Raw genomic sequence first — 21692 nt, 5'->3', positions numbered from 1 at the left:
CTCACAGGATCTCAGGGAAAGGCATTTTCCTCCCCTGAGATGATGTGCATGGTCACATGTCCTTGTCACATGTGCCAGAGTAACAGGAAATAAAGGGAGATCAAGTAACCTGGGGAGGGGGGGGGGGAAATAAAAATAAGATATGCAAAGAATAAAAAGCCGGCAATTATCTAGAAGTATGTGTTTGTAGATTGTCATTAGTAAACATTTCTAAAGGTGTGTTTGTTGTCATTTTGAAGATATGGGTAAAGTTCCTCTTTAAGGAGCAACAAGACTGTTCCACCATTCATTTTGTGGTAGGGCAAAAATAACTCTATGTGTTTTTAAATGCTAAATTTACCTTCTATGCAATGTTTCATGTTACAGCCATATTCAGGATGTAACATAAAACATGGTGACATTGCCACTCCACCCCCACACTTACATGACTTGTGTGGTTCTTCTCCCTGCAGGCTACTGCTATTTATCAAATCTGTAGCTGCTGCTATGCGTGGCTTCTCCCACACAGCCATGTCATCTATTCACAGATCCTTTGACAGGATCTGTATATAGAGAAACTACAAGTCCAATCTGCCACCTAGAGCAGTGGGACTTATGGTTTTCAGTGGAATACAAGTGCAAAGACGTCACCACACTTGTAGTCCATTGACAATTTCTCCCATCCCTGTTACTGAATATCCGTACCTCTGTACAGGCAGGGACATGAGGCATAGTCTGCAGAAGAGAGAGCACTGCACCAGCAATCCACCGATCGCGGTTGCAATGCGTTACCAACTGTATGTAATGCAAAAAAATAATAAATGCATCTTTTTTTATTTTGTTAATATGCGTGCATTCATTATTATTTTTTTTTAAATGTGGCATTTGCCTTTAACTCTTCCCCATTCTATCCAAAATGGGGAAAAAAGATTTTGGCCCTTAATATACTTTTAAAGTTAAATTTACATTGTTTTTTTGGTCCTCTTTAACAAGTCTTTTTTTTTTTCCCCTGCAGGTTCTCGGTCTGTACAACACCATTAACCCAGAAGCCTCTGCTTCTCCGTGCTGCGTATCTCAAGATTTAGAATCTTTAACCATATTGTACTATGTCGGGAAAACACCAAAAATCGAACAGCTCTCCAATATGATTGTAAAGTCGTGTAAATGTAGCTAGACCTGACAATACAGCATGTGTTTTTAGTGGAGGAAAAAAAAACAAAAAACTTTTTTTTTAAAATAAATGAAATTTAAGGCTTGTTCAATCAGTGTTATAATGTAAAAAAAAAGAGGGAAAAAACGGTACTAGTGTGAACTTTTTGAATTTTTTCTTTATAACTGGCAGAAAATTCAAAACATTGAAGGTTTTGTTAAGAGTTTTTTAGTAACTCAATTAAACATCCTTGGAGAGGAACATTACCCCCTCCCCCTTGCTGGTTAATGTTCCTGTGTTATAGTGAGAGATGTGGGCCAACAAAAAAAAATAATCTCAGTGACTGGCAAAATGAGCCCTCGTCTCTTCACAAAATTAACTTTGTCTAATCAAAATAATTATCCTTCTCTGGTACTTTGTTGAATGCACAGCCATAGCGTGAGACACGTTGGTCTTCCTCCACGTCTGTGTCATATCTGGCTTTACCAATATCCCACCTTTTATATTCTATTGCGTGCAAATGGCAACTGCACAAAACAAAGAGGGGGAAAAAAACAGACAAGATTTTTGCCTCAGACACTATTGCAGAAAGAAATGTCTCAATTTTTCTGAGCAATAGAGAGAGAGACAATTAAAAAAAAAAAAGTAAACACTGGAAGATTTTATTAGTGTCATGTGAATAAAAATGAAAACAGGAATATCCCTTTAAGTGCAGTTATTGCATAATACCTTTCTTTTACTTGACCTGTTGTGTTCTAGTGGTCAGTCCATCCACTACTTAGAACTCCATGATTTTGCTGTTGATCTTATTTATTATTTTGCCATGAAGTTTGCGCAAAGACCAAACAAATAGCTCAAATTAAATCATTCTGTTTAATAAAATAAAATGTTTTTTTTAGTCTACAAATGTCATTTTGTGACGAATGCACCATTGTTTGGTTTAGCTCTACCCAAAGCTGTTTAGCATGGTCAGCGGTGGGGTTCTCTCTCCCTCTGGTTTCTTAAAATGTGGAGACTCATGTCGGGAGGACCTCCTCTAAGATCTTGGATATGGCTCTGATCTGAAGGCTCACTTTGGCCACCTGCAGATCAATATGGTTTTACGTGCTAGGCTCTCGTATTTATCACCACAGATTAAATTTTAGAGATGCATTACCACACTACAAATTTATATCAGGGGATGGGAGGGCTGGACTTTCCATCTGGTCTTCAGTTGCAATAAGAAAGCAGAGGATGATTGAAATCTTTACCATTACAAAGTTATTTGCTTTGGGTGCTTGTAGACTTTTATGATAGTTGTTCCTATATACAGTTGAGGAAGCCGTTTAATGGACTGCAAGAATGCAGCTCAAGGTTGAAGACTTGAGCTCTCCTCTATGCTGAAAAAATATTGTTCAGTACACTTTTGGGCAGCCATTATATAAATAGATACTGGTGAGGCTGTAGCTCCCTGGGAACTAGTATAGAAAATGGCTCATAATGGGGTATGTTACATTTTTATAAGCATTGGTTCACTCCTTAAAGTGACACTAACTCAGGAGTTAAATATTAAAAATGCATTTAAGTACATTAACAAAAATGTATCTGTTTTGTGTATCACTCGGCTGTAGATCCTCAAATCATCTCTGAATTGGTGTTGACACTATTCTTCCTTCTGGAGGGGGGCTACTTTTGTTCCCCAAGGTGTCCTCAGACACTGTGGGGAGCAAAAGTCTCACAATTAAGTTGGCAAATTTGTATTGAAGTTGTAGTCTATCACAGGAGTGAGCTTGGAGTGGTGGTTACTTTATTACACACGCAGGGATCATGGGATCATGGGAGTTGATTTGAGGGTGTACAGCCGAGTGATACACAAATAAGTTACATTTTTGTTAATAGTTAAGGTACTTGAATGCATTTTTCAGATTTAACTCCTGAGTTTAGTGTGACTTTAATATGATTTTTAAAAGACATGTATAGGTTTAGTTACCCTATCAGCCTTAAGCATCTCGAGATGGTTAGCAACAAAGCAAGGTTTAATCCATTCGTTGGTAAATACATCTTCATTGGAAATATCCGTTTACTCCAAAAAGACAAGTTGAACACCTCTGCATGTGTTAAGGAATTAATATGGGTTTTTGGTTTTGAGATCACGTTGATACTGCACAACCAAGGTACATGGACATTCAAGGGGAACTTTTTTTTTATTTCATTTTTGTTAATCTTTCGTTCTGGCACCTGAGCAATTTGAACTGCCTCAGAAATGGACAACATTCACATACTTCACCCAACAGTCATGCTGTTTTTGTCAAGGGTCACCTTAACTGTTTGAGAAATAAAATTCTGCATCCTACTGACTATAATCCCTTTTCCCCAACAAAAAATAGGCCTTAAACCTCAATTTGTTTTTCTTTTTTTACAAAGTTTGTTAAGCAGGCCAAATTAGGGTAATAAAAGGTATGCCAAATCTAACCATATTTTTTTACTTATTTGATCAGTTCTGGTCTGTTAAATTTAGTAGCATCAAGCAGGAATAAAAGCCTTAAAGGAGAACTATGTGCTTAAGGCTTTTCCCCATAGTTCTCCTTAGGGTAACGGGAGGACACAAACTAGCGTCCTCCCGTCACCCTAAGCTCAGTATACCGCGAGCTACACCAGAGAGCTGTGACAGGATCGAGAGGTGAGCGAACGCCGGTATGTGTTCGCTCACTTCCTGATCTACTGAGCCCACCTGTGACAGTCTCATTGTCACAGGTCGGCTAGAACTATGAGGTGAGTGAAAAGAACTCACCTCATAGTTCTCCTTTAAAGAAGAAAAATGAATGTAGCCACTACATCTAAAGACTGTTAGGCTGCAATACATTACATTTTTTTTTTTTTTATTTAGATACACTTCTCTCCTTCAGTAGTATTTATTACCTGTATTGATCCTTTTGAAATGGGTTCTTGAAATATCTGTTGTCCACAGTGATCCATGTACAAATGTAGGTGTCACCTGTGTTCCGTAGGAAACCTTAAAATTTTGCATTTGGGAATTGTGGCTACAACCCTATCGGTATACAATAATGCCTGGGACATGTTGTATCATTTTTCGCTGACAGGCAATCTCAAAGCATTCTGAAGACAAAGCTGCTTTGCATAAATGAAATGTGACTTTCATTTTTAGAGCATCACAGATGTCTATGGATCTCCTAGCAGCAAAGACTGTCCCATAGTTCAAGAATCGGTAAAGGCATAAATATGCAATATAGTTAATACAGATTACAAATATATGTTATTTTGCATACGTTATAAAATTTAAGAAGTCGGACCTTTACCTTTTTTTTTGTTTTTTTTAAAGGTGTAGGACATTGGTTGTAGGAGGCCATGGAAAAATAAATTTAGGACATGCCTTGAGAATAGGCAATGCAGTTTGAGCATATCACGGCAGTCGCCAACCTTGACTTCATACAGGCCTGTTGGGAGGTCTTTGTCTATTTAAGTGATGTTTGGTGTATATATTGCCTTTCTAGTATAAAAAGCACATCTGTAATTTTTCTGTACATAAAAAAGTAAACTAATTCAGTAATCACCATACGTTACAGTCTACATTAAAAAAAACAACCCACAAAATAGTACATTAATGCAAAATTCTCTGACAGTATGAGGCATTTGTTTGTTATTAATGTAAATTTAATTTAGTAAACTATTGAAATATTTAATATGTACCGGTCTAATCAACAGACCTTTACTACGATGCTGTATAGCTATGCTATGTTTGTTCCAAGTATATGTAACTGTACCGATAGTATTACAATAGTGGAGTTGTTTATCAGCTTTTGTTTGGAAACAGTTCTGTGGGCCTCCGTTAAAAACTTTTAACAACGATTTACATCATGTGTAATATGTACCACATTTTCTAGTCTGTTTTAGAAACTATTCTTTGGAATCCCTTTGGATATTTTTTTTTTTAATTTGGCCAGTATGAGTTACACTCTGTTTGATGACTTGCACTACAAATATTTATTATTTGCATCTTTGTCATGTGCTATATGCTAATGCAATTTTTACAGTCCACTTGAGAAAGGACAAGGCTACTTTTATTGAAAGTGTATATTTAAAGCCAAAACTTTTTTTAGTTTTGGTTAGAATGTGGAAGGGTTAGATCTTTTGGTTTCAGGTTTTTCATTGCTGTCTATGCCCCACTGGAGAGAGTCATCCCTCTATTGTGCTGATGACCATTGTCAACATAACTGAAAGTGATGGAAAATCCAAATTTGTGAGTTGTCTCGAGAACAGAAATAGATGGAAAGCCTTGAAAATGGAGAAGCTTGTTCCGGTGACAGGATATTCTTTACTTGCTGTTATGACTTGAGAAAAAAAATAAAGGAAAATATGCCAATGGCACATAAATGGCAAAAGGATGGAATCTCTAACCCTTTCTTAATCTATCCTAAATTAAAAGAATGTTTTGACTTTACCTACACTGTAAAACTTGTGTAGTCTGCATTAAGAAAACCTAGACCCAAAAGTAATGTGTTTGCAGTCTGAATTGAGAAAATGTGGATCCAAAACAACATCCTATTTTACTGGAAAATGCATTGATGCTAAAGTTTAAGTAGCATAAAAATATAATTAGCATAGCTTTGTGTTAGGATAAAAACTGCTTCCCTTAAAAACTTAATCACATGGGAACCAGGATAAGCTGGAGACTGAACAATTGGTGCCCTGAGAACAGCAGCAGACCAGCAGACACCCAACCATTGATGCCCCAAAGTACCACCTTTTAACATATCCTTTATTTATCATTGAGCACCAACAGAGCATAGTTCTTTACAGCTTCAGGCATCAACCTACTATAGCCAAGGTCAAATTCAGCTTTGATACTAGATGTGGATGTATCCAATTAAAATATTTGATCCGGTGCGTAATGCAAAATGTAAAGTTTGTGTTTTATATTCATTTGAGCACGGTCAGCTATATGTAGAGAGCTTGGTAAATACTGGGACCAGATTTGTCAGGATTATAGTGAATGGCAGGACTCTGAGACTATAAAATTCAAACATTGTAACCAAGATATTGTAGAAATTTCAACCTATCCCAACACAGTGTCTATAATATAAGCTCCTCTGGAAGGAAATTTTAGTTAGCACCTGCAATGCAATTTTACCCTTTTGATTTGTTCTATAAATCTCAAATTACATTTTAAAGGAACCCAAAATGAAAATACATATCCTGGTTTGGGATCTTTTATCCAGAATGCTTTCAATTTTGCACTTACATATTTTTGAGTAACATCATAAACACATAAAATCAATTTTTACCATCAGAAATAAGGCATAATCCTTTTTTACATACAATTTAAGGAGCCTACAGTATTTTTTCCAAATGATCAAAAAAGCTGAATGCTTAACACCTATGTAAATAATTATAAATACGAACAAGAACAACTTTTAAGTGGTTTTATTTTATTTGTATGTTTTCTTTTTCTGCTAGTAGGGTGCAGTGTATATGTGATATTCCATCAATTTCAGTGAAATGGCAATATTTTACAAATACTATATAGCACCACATAAAGAATAATAAGTAAAAGTAACCTATGAAGTGTATTTTAAAGCTGTGTATTTTTTTTTACATAAACAGAATTTCACACAAAAAAAAAATGGCTTCACTCTTACAACTTTTATTGACTTTCAAGGAAATAGACCAAGCTTTCAGTAAGTCAATTTAAAGGGCAGAGATGATTAAAAAGGGAAGCAAATTACTAATGGGCAGATGGTTACTGGTGGTATTCTGGATAGCAAAAGACAACTTTACATTGCATGTCAAAATCATTACCTTGTGGCAGATGCAGTTAAATGTGAGTTACTTCGTTTTTATCAAAACGACATTGTTACTAAACCTTTTTTCTTACCTCTTCTGAATTGCTATGTTTTTATTTTGATTTATTTTTTGGGTTTCTTTTCTTTTTTTATGTATTGTTATGGGAAAATATGATGACATAAATTTACAGATCCATATTTGGCTTTGTCAGCAATACACCTGTATAGACCGTGTAGGAGGAGATAAATGTAAAATGAATTCTGTTGTATTTTTTTTTTACTGATTAATCCATATTTTAACACAATGTATGTCTGTTGTTCGTGGTGCTGTAGTGGTAATAAATTATTTCAGTTGTACAATTATGTTTTGTCTTGCATTTGTTTTTCACATTATATGTCCTTGCTACTAAATATTCCACGGCCAACTGTTAGTGGTATTATAGCAAAGTGGAAGCAACTGGGAAAAACAGCAACACGTAAAATGACAAAGCAGGGTCAAAACATGCTGAAGCACACAGTGCGCAGAAGTGGTTAACTGTCTGCAGAGTCAATAGCGAATCCAACTTTGTTGGAACAGTTTGGGGATGGCCCCTTCATGTTCCAACATGACTGCTCACCAGTGCACAAAGCAAGGTCCATAAAGACATGGATGAGCGAGTTTGGGGTGGAGGAACTTGACTGGCCTCCACAGGGTCCTGACCTCAACCCCATAGAACACCTTTGGGATGAATTAGAGCGAAGACTGCGAGCCAGGCCTTCTCGTCCATCATTAGTACCTGACCTTACAAATGCTCTTCTGAAGGAATGGTCAAACATTCCCATAGACACACTCCTAAACCTTGTGGACGCCTTCCCAGAAGAGTTAAAGCTCTTACAGCTGCAAAGGGTGGGCCAACTCAATATTAAACCCTATGGACTAAGACTGGGATGCTATTAAAGTTCATGAGCGTGTAAAGGTAGGCGTCCTAATACTTTTGGCAATATAGTGTGTGTGCATATATATACAAAAATGAATGGCTGAAGCAGCACATCTTTGCATATTATAGAGTGGGTTCCTCACTCTTACCCATCAAATATGTTGAAGTAACCTTTTTGATAACATCAAGTTAGTGGACATCTGGCCATCACAACTACGGACATGAATATTTATAAAGCATTGGCCCCTCGTTTGTGGCTACGACATCCTCTAATCTTCTGGGTAGGTTTCCCATAATATTTGGGTGTTATCTCAGTGAGAATTTGTGCCCATTCAGTGAAAAGATTGTTAGTGAGCTCAGGTGCTGTTAGTGGACAAGAAGATCTGGCTCACAATCCACGTTCTAGCTTTACACAAGGGTATTCAGTGGTTTGTGTTGAAGTAACCTTTTTGATAACATCAAGTTAGTGGACATCTGGCCATCACAACTACGGACATGAATATTTATAAAGCATTGGCCCCTCGTTTGTGGCTACGACATCCTCTAATCTTCTGGGTAGGTTTCCCATAATATTTGGGTGTTATCTCAGTGAGAATTTGTGCCCATTCAGTGAAAAGATTGTTAGTGAGCTCAGGTGCTGTTAGTGGACAAGAAGATCTGGCTCACAATCCACGTTCTAGCTTTACACAAGGGTATTCAGTGGGGTTGAGGTCAGGGTTCTGTGTAGTCCACTCATGTTTCTCCACACCAAACTCATCAAACTATTTCTTGATGGAACTCGCTTTATGCCCAGGGCCACTGTCAAACTGAAAAAGAAAAGGGCCTTCCAGAAACTGCCACCACAAGATTGGAAGCCCACAATTGTCTTTGTTTTGTGTCATTAACAGTACCCCTTACTGGAGACACCTAAACTCAATCGTTTGGAAGAATGTACACCTACATTTGGCCAAATAGTAGTTGTGATGGCCTGGTGTCCTCAACTCTGCTGCCAACCAAATATTATAGTAAATATTATCAAAGGGAATTTTATAGTTGTTCAATAAGGAATGTTGGCAAAATGCAAAATGTGGGCTAAAAAAAACTTATAAGACCTACCACCGAACCAGGTCTTATTTTCGGGGTAGGTCTTATATTACAGAAATCGTTGAAGATAGTGCTAGGTCTTATTTTCGGGGTAGGTCTTACTTTCGGGGAAACACGGTATGTGCAGAGCAATGTAACAGAGGAGTGATGATAGCAAGGAGTCATGGTTCTGGGGTAGCCCGAATTAACCCAAATAATGCAATATTGACTAGAAAAAACGTTTAATGCTTGCACATTTACTATAATGTATAACATATTTGTCTGTATGGTTTGTGTTAATAATAAGATGTATTTCGTTAAAGTAGAAGCATAGAATGAGAGGAAGCAAATAAGCATTTAGCAGCAGATACTTCATGGACATAGCTATACCGAAAGACGAGAAAAGTGTCATAAGCATTCAGACAGAACGTACCTAAAAATCATGGAAATGTAAAGCAGAACTCCAGGCAAACATTCGCCACAGTTTAGAACAAAGCAGGTGGCACACTTATTTCCTACTTGAGCTTTGCAGATTCCAATGTCACCTCTATGCCTCCAGCCTCCTCATTGGATAATGAATCAACATCAACACAACCAGGGGATGACTAGGAACTTTTAGCCTGGGTAACAATGACAACCAACTGACCATTCATGGTAGAGACAATTTCCTTTGAGCTAAGGTGTGCCACAGTGCTATGGCAATTGGTAGGCCTGATAAAAAGTGGATGTTGTCACACGGGTTGGTGAGGGGAGAGGGGGAGTAAGTAAGAGAAAGAGCATGCCAGAAATTAATCTTGCTCCCTCATTCATGCATTGATTAGATGGAGCCCACAATCAGTGACAGATGCTAAGCACAATAAGGACCTGAGCCAATAAACTTTTGATCGAGTCAGAACTGGAATTCTATGGGAATGCAAAAACAGCTCAAAGCAGGTCAAATGCAGGTCAGAAGGTGGTCAACTGCAAGTCAAATGCACCTGTAATTAATTGTAAATGATCTCAGAAGCATTTAAAAATGAGATATGCCACTGTCCAATGAGGAGAAAGATTATCCAGCAAATAATAAAGCTGAACCTGGCTATGCAGGGTGCCAGAGGTGTGTGAACCACAAGACTGGCTAAAGAGAATTATTGATCTTTTGGTAATTCAATTGTTTCAATTGTGTATTCATCTGCTCACATGGAGTTCCCTTTTAAAGTTTTGATCAGCTTGTACTTATTAATGATACAGGAAAGATTTAATTCCATGTCATTTGTACAGTTCTGTCTCACTCAGGCCTTCTGTGCTTGTTAGCCCCAAACAGATCATAGTGAAATGTAATTAGTGAACTGTACTCCAGCACTCTGTTTAGAGAATATAAAGCTCTGTAATATCTGTAATTTCTATTAAACATCTGGACATTGACATAATAAAATCCATATTGCAGGAACAACTCTGGGTTTTGTCATTAACTTCAGTAAGAGAATGCGGGGTCAGGCAGTGCACACAATGAATACTAAGTGAATGTCAATGTTGTACAAAATTTGGTTGCCTTTATTGATTTGGAAAAGTTGTGAACATCTGAAAAAGATACAGACTGCTTGGAAAGGCAAAGGCTTGTGTCACATTTTAGCGTGCCTATGCACTTATTTATCAACAGTAGTCAAGGTAACCTTCGAAGGGAAGAATAGGCAGTGAGAGTTACCATATGGAACACTGTGCTTTCTTGCACCCAGTGGGACACACTGCAAGTTTTGTCCCTGACTTGGAAAAATGTCTTCCTGCAGCACAAGCAAAGTGAAAGACCTTTTCTGTGAAATAAATGGAACAATCAATACATAATTACAACATCCTGCAACATAGTTACGCTAAAAAAAACACTATCAAGTTCAGATAAGCAACATGCAGTTTGGTTTTGGTCAGCAGTTTACAGAAAGGATGTTGTAGAACTTGAAAGAGTGCAGTAAACTTAAAGTGTATTACCGAGGCATTACCCAAATATTATTTAAAACCCTCCTCTCCCTCACTTGAGCATGTCCCAGCATTATTTTTTACTTTACTTTGTTCCTGTTGTGAGAAACAACTTTTTTTAAATACCGTATGACCTGTACATTTTTTTATGGGGCAGCTGCTGGTAGATCAGTTTCTATTTCTCAGTACTACATCTCCCAAGAGCCCTTTCTCTACATACTCAGTGTGGGGGCAGGCTCTTAGGAGTCAAGGCAACAGCACTGTTTTCCTGTAGTGTAAGTGTAACAGGTTACACATACCTGAATCCAGGGCATGAGTAGACAGACTAACTTGTTGATCAGGCACAGGCTAAGGCTGGCCATACACTGATCTATTTTTTTCGCTCAACCTGCGAACAAATTCCTCAATCAACACTAACAGCGTGTCGATTGAGGAATCCCGCTGTCTACATTGTATTCTGATAGGTATTGCCGGCTCCTGTCAGAATACTCGACCAGAGCAGGCAGCTCATTGGCTGCCGGCTCTGATCGATCGAAGAATTTTTGACAGGCTCCTTCGATCAGTTGATTGAGGGATGCCGATCAAAAGGGCACACACTGTGCGAATTTCAGCCACTTCCCCAAAAAGCAGCCAAAATTCGAATAGTGTATGGGCACATTAAATCTCCAGCAGTCTACTTACACCCTCATAATCAGGCCAGGTGTGCATTGCAGAGCCCTGAACTTAGTGCTTACTAATGACCAGTAGATGGTGAAGGCTCAGGGTTGAGTGTTAACAGAAGCTATCATTATAAAAGCAGATCTGATACCACGTGTATTAAAATAGCTATCCTACAAGACAAAATTTCAGAGCAGTCATGACTTTATATTTTTGCCCATAATTCACTGCTATCATTAACATAATGCTGGGGCTGCTATATACCATCTTCCCCATAAGCTCCAAAAAAATAAAAATAAGCCAACTGTCATTGAAAAGGTTAACTAGATTTGGCATTTACATAGACAGAGTGGAACCAAGGATGTTAAAACATATTTTTATTAGAATTAACATTACATATAACAAAGGTTTTATGACTGGCAGAGGAACAGTCATAAAGCATGGTTACAATAATGGCCATCCTCTAAACTCAATCACAAGTCCTTGGTCTACTCCCGGGAGTGCTTTTATGTCAACATTCCTTCCAACTTTGGATGGGAAGAAGATAAAACATTAACAATAAAAACAGAATCTCAAACCACCAAGCTTTCTTTGCAGTTGACTAAACATGTTTTTAGCATCGGTTTGTGGAGTAACGTTAAAAGGATCCCTACGTGAACTCACATTTTTTATAGCCAGAAGACTGATTAAATTTCATTTAAGACTTTATGGACCACAGCTCCTACACAAATAGCTCCATTCTGTAAAAACTCTGCGTCCCGTTTACCCTTTCATTGCTTCGGGACGTGTTCTCAGGATCAGCTCATGCCTTACAAGCTCTGGGCTTCATAAGAAATGTATCATTTTCATATGCTTTGTTTTCCAGATGAGAGCTTGCATCTTATTTTTAATCAAAGGTGATTTATTTAAACAATTACACTTTGTTTTACTAGAAAACGGTAATTAAGAGCCTTACCGTTGCACCTTTTGTGGATACATTGGAAGTCTCTTCAACAACCAGTCATGTTAAAAAGCTACATCTGTGAAAAGTGTTCAATACTTCATCTGGGCTCCCTGATCATAGTCATGTGATCTCTACAGAAATGAGGGATCACTATTCATAAAGAGCTGCTGATTGCCCAGCTTGGTTTGAACCTGAATCCTCTTAACAGATTTTAACCGAGACCACCTGACCAATGCCTTGCAAAGGATCATGTGATCAGGCGCCAGAGCAAGCACTGTTTTGTCATTTTTCCTATAATCAGTTTTTTTTTCTCTTTGGGTGAATGTTGGTAGGTTTAATTATAACATAGTGGTAAGAAACCTCAGAGATCCCTCACCCCTTTATCCAGCTCAAGAACCCATGCCAGGCTCTGTAAAGATGGAGGCAGGTCTTGGGTGACATGGATTATACCATCAAGTGGTCTAAAATTACGCTAGCACAATTTGAGCCCGATGAATCCTGGAATTGTCATCTTGGAATATGCTCGTGCCATGGTCATTCAGTATATTCAGGTAGGCAGCTGAACCTAGACCTGACCAACTGAATCAACCCCAGATTATAACACCTATCCAATGGAAGGCTCTTACCTGTTTCCTAAATCCAGGTGGTGACTTGGCCAGGCAGTGTAACAAACAACAGGAAAAAAACCCTCTAAAAAAGAAAAAAAGAGTTGAAGTAAATTTTGTGAAAGCATCTCAATTAGCGAAATTGAGAATTGTATATTTTGCTGATAGGAAAACTGTACAATTTCTCAAATAAATTGATTTTGCTATAATAACTCCACTAGATACTAGCTGAAAAGTGGCCCCAGGTCCTTAGATTGGGCACCTCCAGGTACCTGCAGGCATTTGAAAAAAAAATTCAGAGAGCCTTGGGATTCTCCAAACCAAGCTACCCTCTGTTATGCAAATTACAAGCACAGCTCTCTATGACTTAGCCCGTGTAGCCTGAAAAGCATTAGATTGGGCTCAGTTCATTTTACTGAGTGATGTAATCGGTGTCCGGCTGCTTGGGATCTCAGGACTCTACACTTTAGAGCATTAGCTTGCTCCTTCAGCAGGCACCCTATGCCTCCCTGGGCTTGATGGATGAAAGCCGGGAGGAAGAGGTGTATTTCTTATTTTGGTCACAGCTGGCAAGGTTGCACTGTAGGACACATCACCTAACTTGCTTTCGTGTTGGACAGTGAGGTCCTGCGTTTAGGAATGGTGGCCCATATTGAGATATGCAAGAGGCCAAGAATAGCAAGACTCTGACACATCTGGTTGCAGTTTGGATCATAGTGGGCCCTGGATTTGGGGGGCATTCCAGATAGCATTGGAAATAGTTTGCGGATTCAGTCTAGAACCTTGGAGGTACCTGATTTAAGGACTCAAGGCCACTCTCACAGCTGACGTGAGCCCACTGGGTCACTTTAATTCAAACTATGTTTTGTGCGATTGATCCTTTCAAAGTTATCCAGCACTTTTGATACCATGTGGAAAAACATCTGTTTTTCCTTAAAACTGCTGTAATAACATGAGATATCATAACAGCTTGACCTTCAAAATTCAAATAAAATGTACGAGAATGTACAGGAATGAGTTTTCACAGCGAGATTAAGAGTCAGTATTTTTACTGACCGTAACATTTTGTAGCCCCAAGTCCCGAAAGGGATTATTTTCTGCATTAAATTACCAGTGACACTTTCATTATGTCTTGCTACACATCTCATTTCCAAGCTCAGAATAATTTTTTAGCTTGTATAGCATTTGGTCCAATGTACAATGAGAAATGTGACTACAAGAATTTCTTGTTTTTTTCTGAAGTTATATCTAATAAATAAAAAATAAAAAACTGAACCCCACAATAAGCAAATATTGCCTGAATACAAGAGTCATGGGTATTCTTATTTGAATCTTGGTGAGCTTTGTGCATTTCTTCCAGATCAGTGCAGTAATCCAACATGAAATGTGTGCAGGAGCTTTCTATTATAAAGAGCGGTCTTGTATCCTCCTCTCCTGTAATGGGTGGGGTCCACTGGGTCCCTCCTACAGCTTTACTCTCTGCACAGACTATGTACAGTACAGTGAACATGCCACTGGGATTGCAGCCTATGGTCATATGGTTCTGTGCTGTATAATCAGCTCCAAGCTACAATGTGTGTAGGGGGGAGTTGTGGTGGAGAGACAAGATGGTGGCATAATCACTGAATGCATTTCATAAGCTCAAGAATAAACATCACCACAGTGTTGAGGTGCTTCATGTGCTCTACTCCATCTGCAAGCTGCCTAAACATCCCCACCAAGCCCCCGGTGACTGATACATGTTAGGATTACAACACCATGAAATGTAATACAGCCATAGTAGTATTCATCAAGGTTGCATGTATGTCTTCTTAACTTCTATAAGAATACTCTTACAGAAAACTAGCGTCGGTCTGCACCATCGGAGAGTAAATGGGTAGGGACAATCGAGAGAAAATCTGGATTCCTATAGTTTGTTCCTCTCCATTCATTATTCTAACAGCCATGAATTCTAGTTCAACACGTTCGTTCGTGGAAGGACAGACAGTGTAAGACAGGGAACAGATTTAGTAAATACCCCCTGTAAAAATAACGTCTTTTCCAGCATGTAATGGCCACTGCAGAATCTCTTATGTAGGTAGGCCAGTCATCATTTCTATCAGTGTCCCTCCATGCTGTTGTACCTTGAAGAGTGAGACCACATTTTCTGAGCTTGAGCTCTGAGCTTTAGTAGTTCTTCCATCTGAAACGCAGCCGCCATGTACTTTGGCCTTGAGAGACCTAGTGTAGCTAGCCATACACATGATAGAATGAGCTTTTTTTTAAAAACAGACTTGACAATACATACATGGGAACAGATTGAGACCGGTCCGTTAACTTTTTGGACAAGAACCCAATCCCTGAAATATATTCAAAGTGTTACCATTTGACCATGACCATGACCAGTTTCATCTCAAAAGTAATTTTCAGTCTTTATAAATCTGTACTTATGGCAGCACCCCAGCCATCCAGAGAAGCTCCAGGCACAGGATAAATGGGCCAAGTGGTGAGCATGTAAAATGGGAGTTAGACACGGTCAGCATTTTGTTCTGTAAAGGCCATAATGCACTTGAGAGTGGGACAGAAAGTATTGAGTATTGAGTGGCAGCCACTCAGAAGGGTGGAGGGAACATTTAAATTGTATCTAAACCCCAAAACAATATGTATTATATGGCACCTTACTAGTACTTAGATGTAGTGGCTGCATTTATTTTCTTTTTTTTCAGGCTTTTTTTATTTTTATTTTTAACCTGGCAATCCTGTGAACAACACACTTCCTGTCCCTTCATGTCTACACTCTTTTCTGTACTGTATCTATGGAGGGAGATATGGTTGCCATACAAGCTGGACTTCAAACATACCTACCTTTGTTCATCTCCATTGGATGGTGGATTAAGGACACTAGTTGTTTACACAATTTATTTGTACTTTTTTTCTAGCAATTTTATATTTTGTGCACATTGCCCGCAAAGCAGGGCGTGTGCAAGGTACACTTCAAACCCACTCCTGGCATCTGTAAGATGAGAATGGGGTCGAGTAACAATGTAAATTTTAGTGTGTTTGCACAAGAGTAGCATCATCAATGGTCATCCAATGACCGAAGACGCTAGACTGGGAAGAAGTGGGGGAGAAGATGGTGGTGACAGAGTGGCAAGACCATGTGTGAACCTGCCAGTGCTGGAGGAGAGCAGACTAGGTGGTAAGTCTGCCATAATGTACAAATATGCTGATACATTGTTCCACATTATGGCAAGAGCTCCCTCTGTATTTGTCGGTTTAGTTACACTTTAAAGAGGAACACATCTCTGGAAGATGGGCCTAAAAATGTAAGCAGAGGGAAATGACTTGTCATTTGTATTGACTCGGGTCTCCCTGCAGCTGATCTTTTCCTTAGCATCGACTTACACTTACCATGCCAGTGCCATCTTGGTAGAAGAGCAGGACTTTTCTACCCTATGCCAAAGCCTCAAGCAAGGAAAACAATGTGCAGCACAGTAGTGACATCACCAAATCCCAATCCAAATCTCCTGGGATTGGCAGTCAGAGACAGCCATGCCTTAGATGATCTCACACTGCAGATATACAGCTATGAGGATGTGGGCACAGGAGTGCCTAGGCACACTCACATACCAGGAAGTGCTCTGCTATTTCTCAGGAGTCATTCAAGGCAAATGGTATTTTTTAATGCACTGTTAGGCATTTCTAGATGTTCCCTATAACAAAGCAAACCTTCACTTTTTGAGTTCAGGTCCAGTTGTAATTTATATTGTCTATATGGTGCTTACATTTGCCTCCAATTCTTTTTAAAGGGACAGATTATCAATGAAGCTGCTTTTATCACATAAGTGCATTGACTACCCATGGTCATCATTCATCAATTGCTGAACATTTCTCTATAACAGCTAATGGAAAAGCACTTCACACATAAACAATGAAATAAAATGATTATCCTTCCCAATTAGTATCCTAATCTTATCAGACACATGTTAATGGACTCTAAGAGGCTGGCTTATCACTACACAGTCATTTGTTAACAGTATGATGGAACTTCTCGCTCCTTAAAACATTTTGGATGGCTGGAGCACAGTTTGCCCAAATGCAGGAAAGCAGTTCTATATTAAGGTCCTGCTTCTTTAAAGCTACATTCTAGTGAAAATTGTATATTAAACCAGATCTGCACTAAAATCACGCCCCATTGCTTGAGGACGAGTTAGAGTAAACCCCATCACTAAAGTCTCATCTAATCTTTAACATGTTTAACATGTCATGGGTGTCGCATCTTTTGCTGAGTGCTCTATGTCCCAACACCATGACTGAGTAGGGATGGAATAGAGGTTCAGTGGTGTAAGTGTGGATGAAGTGGTGGAAGTGGGCGGGTGCAGTGGTGGAGAAGTGGTGAATGAAGTGCAGTGGTGGAAGAGAGGTGCTAGGAGGGTGATGGAGGAAGAGGGGTGCTGGGTGGGTACAGTGGTGGAAGAGGGGTGGTGGAGGTGCAGTGGAGAAAGAGGGGTGGTGGAGGTGCAGTGGTGGAATTGGGGTTCTGCGGTGATGGAAGATGGGTGCTGGGGTGCAATGGTGGAGTACGGATGATGGAGGTGCAATGGTTAAAGGCAGGTGCTGCAAGGGTGCAGTGGTGGAAGAGGGGTGCTGGGTGGGTGCAGTGGTGGAAGTGGGATACAGAATTGATCAGTGGTGGACAAGTGGTGCAATGGAGAGTGGAGGTATGTGAGGACTGAAGAAGTAAATGGTGTGCAAAAGGTGGAGTTAGTACAGTTGATGGTGGGCATGGTGCATTGAACAGTAATTGGGATTATGTAACATACTGTGCACATAACATATTCCTGACCAACACACTGTACATTGTGCTGCGCAGAACATACCACTTACTGCTTAATGTAACATACTTATGGCAATTACATTGTTCGTTTTATACTCCTGACCACTGTGCTCAGTATGCTGGGCTGTGCATAACATTCTCCTGACCACTGCGCCCAGAATGTTGGTCTGTACACGACATTCTTCTGACCACTGCCCTCAGTAGGCTGGGCTGTACATGACATTCTCCTGACCACTGCGCTCAGTAGGCTGGGCTCTACATGACATTCTCCTGACCACTGCACTCTGCAGTTGTTAGGAAGTGATTCACAGAGACTTCAAGTGTCTATGCATTGACAAACTATAGATTCAATATAAAGTGTTGAATTACAGCTCTCCTCTATTGCATGTTACGGAATCTTTGGCTTGCTCTATATTTGGTCATTGTTAATCATAGTTGGTATTTTTCAGCCTTTTTAGAAATCGGCCCATATAGAAATATTTGCGCAGTGACTTCTTGTGCTCCATATTAGTAGCTTGTAAGTAACTTGTCCCGGCTCTGGCTGTCTGCCCGTTGTAGTTGTGGACTGTGTAAGTTGACATGTACATCGTGTACTAGAGATATCCATAAATATAAATCTGAGTATCCTGATAAGATTCCTTGAAATTATTACACGTCCTCATAAACCGTCACAATGATCAAAATGTGAGCAGAGTTTTCTATTATTAATCCAATTTTAAAATAGCTTTTATGGTAAACTCCGTGTGAATATAAGAAACACATGAATACTGTTTTCATTAGTGCATATTTTCTTTTGTACAAGCAGTGTAAGTGCCTGAATCTGACTAGCAATTCCCTGCAAAGCATAGCAGAGCTTAGACTAAGAGAGGGAGAAACAATTTAAGGAACCAATCAGTTGTGCGCCAAACCATATTTGCTAACAAGGAATATGCTGGTAGGAGGAGAAAGCAGAGTGACAGAGAGATGAGCTTATCAGTCTGCTGCTTCTCCTTTTACTGTCCAGTCACAGGCTGGGGGGAGGAACAAGACCTGTAAGTGTTCTGCCTGTAATCAAATACAGACTAAGCCACTAAGAGAGTTATTTTTAGGGAAAATGTTCAGCTACATGGGAATAGCAGCACAATCCGCTGGTTCTTGCTTTAGGAATCCACTGCCTGTGTGAATGGGGCTAAGAGTGCACAGGAGGGCTCTGAATTTCTGAAAGGGTCAACAGGGTTTTTTATGCACTGATCAAACAGATATTACAAATATAAATGCTTTTAATTGCATATTTAACAGACCAAAAGAGAAGTTCATTGTTAAGATTTACATACACTATAATACTTAAAGTGACACTTCTGCTATAAAAACCCACCTTTTACACTGTTTGCACCTCCGATCACCACTCTGCTCCGATCACCACTCTGCTCCGATCACCACTCTGCTCCGATCACCACTCTGCTCCGATCACCTCTCTTCTCCAATTACCTCTCTTCTCCAATCACCACTCTTCTCCAATCACCACTCTGCTCCTGTCGCCACTCTGCTCCAACCATCACTCTGTTTTGACCACCACTCCTCTCTGATCACTACTCTGCTCCAATCAACCACACTGCTCTGATCACCACTCTTTTCAGATCATCACTCTTCTCCAAGCACTATTCTGCTCCGATCATTACTTTGTGCTGATCACTTTGTGCTGATCACTAGTCTGCTCCAATCATCCCTCTGCTCCAATCATCTCACTGCTCCAATCATCCCTCTGCTCCAATCATCTCACTGCTCCAATCATCCCTCTGCTCCAATCATCCCTCTGCTCCAATCATCCCTCTGCTCTAATCACCACTCTGCTAAGATTATCAGTCTTCTCCGATCACCACTCTGCTCAGTAAAAGCCTTCATGTAAAGTCTGTGAAAATGGCACTTCTTCTGTGCCCCCCACAGCTCTCAATGGTTTCTCCTTTATAATTTATACTTCCTTATCAAAGCAAAAAGTAAAAGTAATAAGGTAGAAACCTAAATCCAATGACAAAATATCGCTGCTAACTCCTGCTCTAAAATTGCTTGAACCCAGAACAGGTACACTTTAAACAGAAAAATATACAAAAAAGACCTAGCACGTTTTTATATAAGTTTACTGGTTATTTTCTCTGCTTTTCCCCCTAGTAACCATTTGTGATCTTACTCTGTTCACAGCAGCGTGCACCTTGCGGACACTCAACCCCGTGCAGGAGCCATGCTGTAACATAAGTCACTCTACAACCAACAGCACCTTGTCCAGGATGAAGAGAATTGCAGAAAATGCAGTCTGCATGTATGGACCCCTATTCATGGCGGGCCCAGTTACTGCTGCAAACGCTGTGATCCCGCTGCTACTCCACCACTTGATTATCTATAACAATTTTGATTTCTACTCACTGTTCTGTACTGTATGATCCATCTTGAGATGTTTTCCTAACTGACTTCAGAACAAAATGCTTTAAACTTCCAGAAGTGCCAAGAACATTTCAGTTCCTACTCAAAAATGTTAATTGGTTTGTTATTTTTGGTCTTTTTCATACACCGTAACAAAACAACTCTGTATCTGACAGCTGTTTTGAACCGCGAATTCCACTCCGGCACAGCGGATAATCATAGGTTACCCACCTTCGTTCAGTTCGCTCCCCACAATTTTTGTTTTTTTTCTTCAATGATCTTTTTCCTTTGAAAGCCGGCCATTAATAATTTCTCACAGGACCTGCATGTAATACATACTGTTCAGTGCTGCGGGTCAGACCTGACTACAAGGAGGAGGTCGGCCAAAATTTCATGCTGCATATCTGTATGAATCACTGGAGATGTCCGCATTTCCTCTTGGAATAATTACAAAGCACATTCGTAAAACAATAAGTGGATCCTTCAACGTAGTCAGCACTCAGTTACACGTTCAAGTAAAGAAGATTTATATATTATTTATTTATAAGGCAATATGAATCAACCCGTGATTAAAGCCAGCGTGCTGATAACATTCTTCAAAGTTTGGATGCCTGAAGAAGAATCCAACTTTTTGGAACATTATTTTAAACTGGCGTCCAAAAAGGAAGCAACATGGGACTGGCAGGAGCGATAAGGACGTTATTGCATTATTATTATTATTATTTGAAATGAGAATAGAATATAAAACATTCGGCCTTATGACTGGAATTCCAAATTGTATCCTCCGGGAATAGAGATCGTCGATCAGTCTAGCTTTTTTTTTTTAAACTGAACTTGAGGCAAACAGTTGAATAGACAGATAAAATATATACACGTATTATTTTGACCGCTGAAAGATTTGTAATTCTGGTACCTCTGCTGGATGCAACCAAGTTGGTGACCTTACTTTCCTCCTATGCAAGTATGCAAAGCATTCTTGCCGTTGACTTGCCTCCAGGTTTTAGACTGGACAATAAAAGATCTAAACAAAGATAAGGTCAATAGGTTGTTTACTTTGCTCTCTCCTCCTCTTATCAAATGCTCATAGTGAGACTGGCAACACTGCAGCAATGCCTGTTTGGCTTAAAGTGTCACTCCACCCTCTCTTTGTCTTATCCCTGCTATGCAGGCCATTACAGGAAGCCTAAAATAACACAGGTAATTATACTAGCTGTATTTAATATGCATTTAATCATGTAATGATTTTAAGGAATACATAGTTAGACTGAAGGAGAGGGTCTTTTATACCTACATGGAATTCAGGTTTATGGGTTCCGTCCAGCCTGAAAATCGTGTATGGATATACAGTACATATAGGTATACAAATGGTCTGCCTGTGTGACTTCCATACTCAAGTGTGACTTCCATACTGTGTAGATCCTTTTTCTCGCTTGGAAACA

General features: G+C 39.5%; 1 protein-coding gene across 3 annotated transcripts in view; it reads left to right on the top strand.

The window, feature by feature from the left end:
- The window catches only part of TGFB2 (transforming growth factor beta 2), a 114314-nt gene extending 113100 nt beyond the window's left edge, over positions 1–1214 (top strand). For all 3 annotated transcript variants that reach the window (XM_018567104.1, XM_018567103.1, XM_018567102.1), the window contains one exon: positions 995–1214. In XM_018567104.1, coding sequence (XP_018422606.1) covers positions 995–1153 — 159 coding nt within the window. In that variant the 3' untranslated portion in view covers positions 1154–1214. The remainder of the gene's footprint in view (positions 1–994) is intronic.
- Positions 1215–21692: the final 20478 nt, after the last annotated feature.

Source organism: Nanorana parkeri, unplaced genomic scaffold (genome assembly GCF_000935625.1).
Source record: "Nanorana parkeri isolate BGI_ZX_2015 unplaced genomic scaffold, ASM93562v1 scaffold1006, whole genome shotgun sequence".
In the NCBI taxonomy this organism is placed as follows: Eukaryota; Metazoa; Chordata; class Amphibia; order Anura; family Dicroglossidae; genus Nanorana; species Nanorana parkeri.
This window is presented reverse-complemented; position numbering and strand designations above follow the sequence as displayed.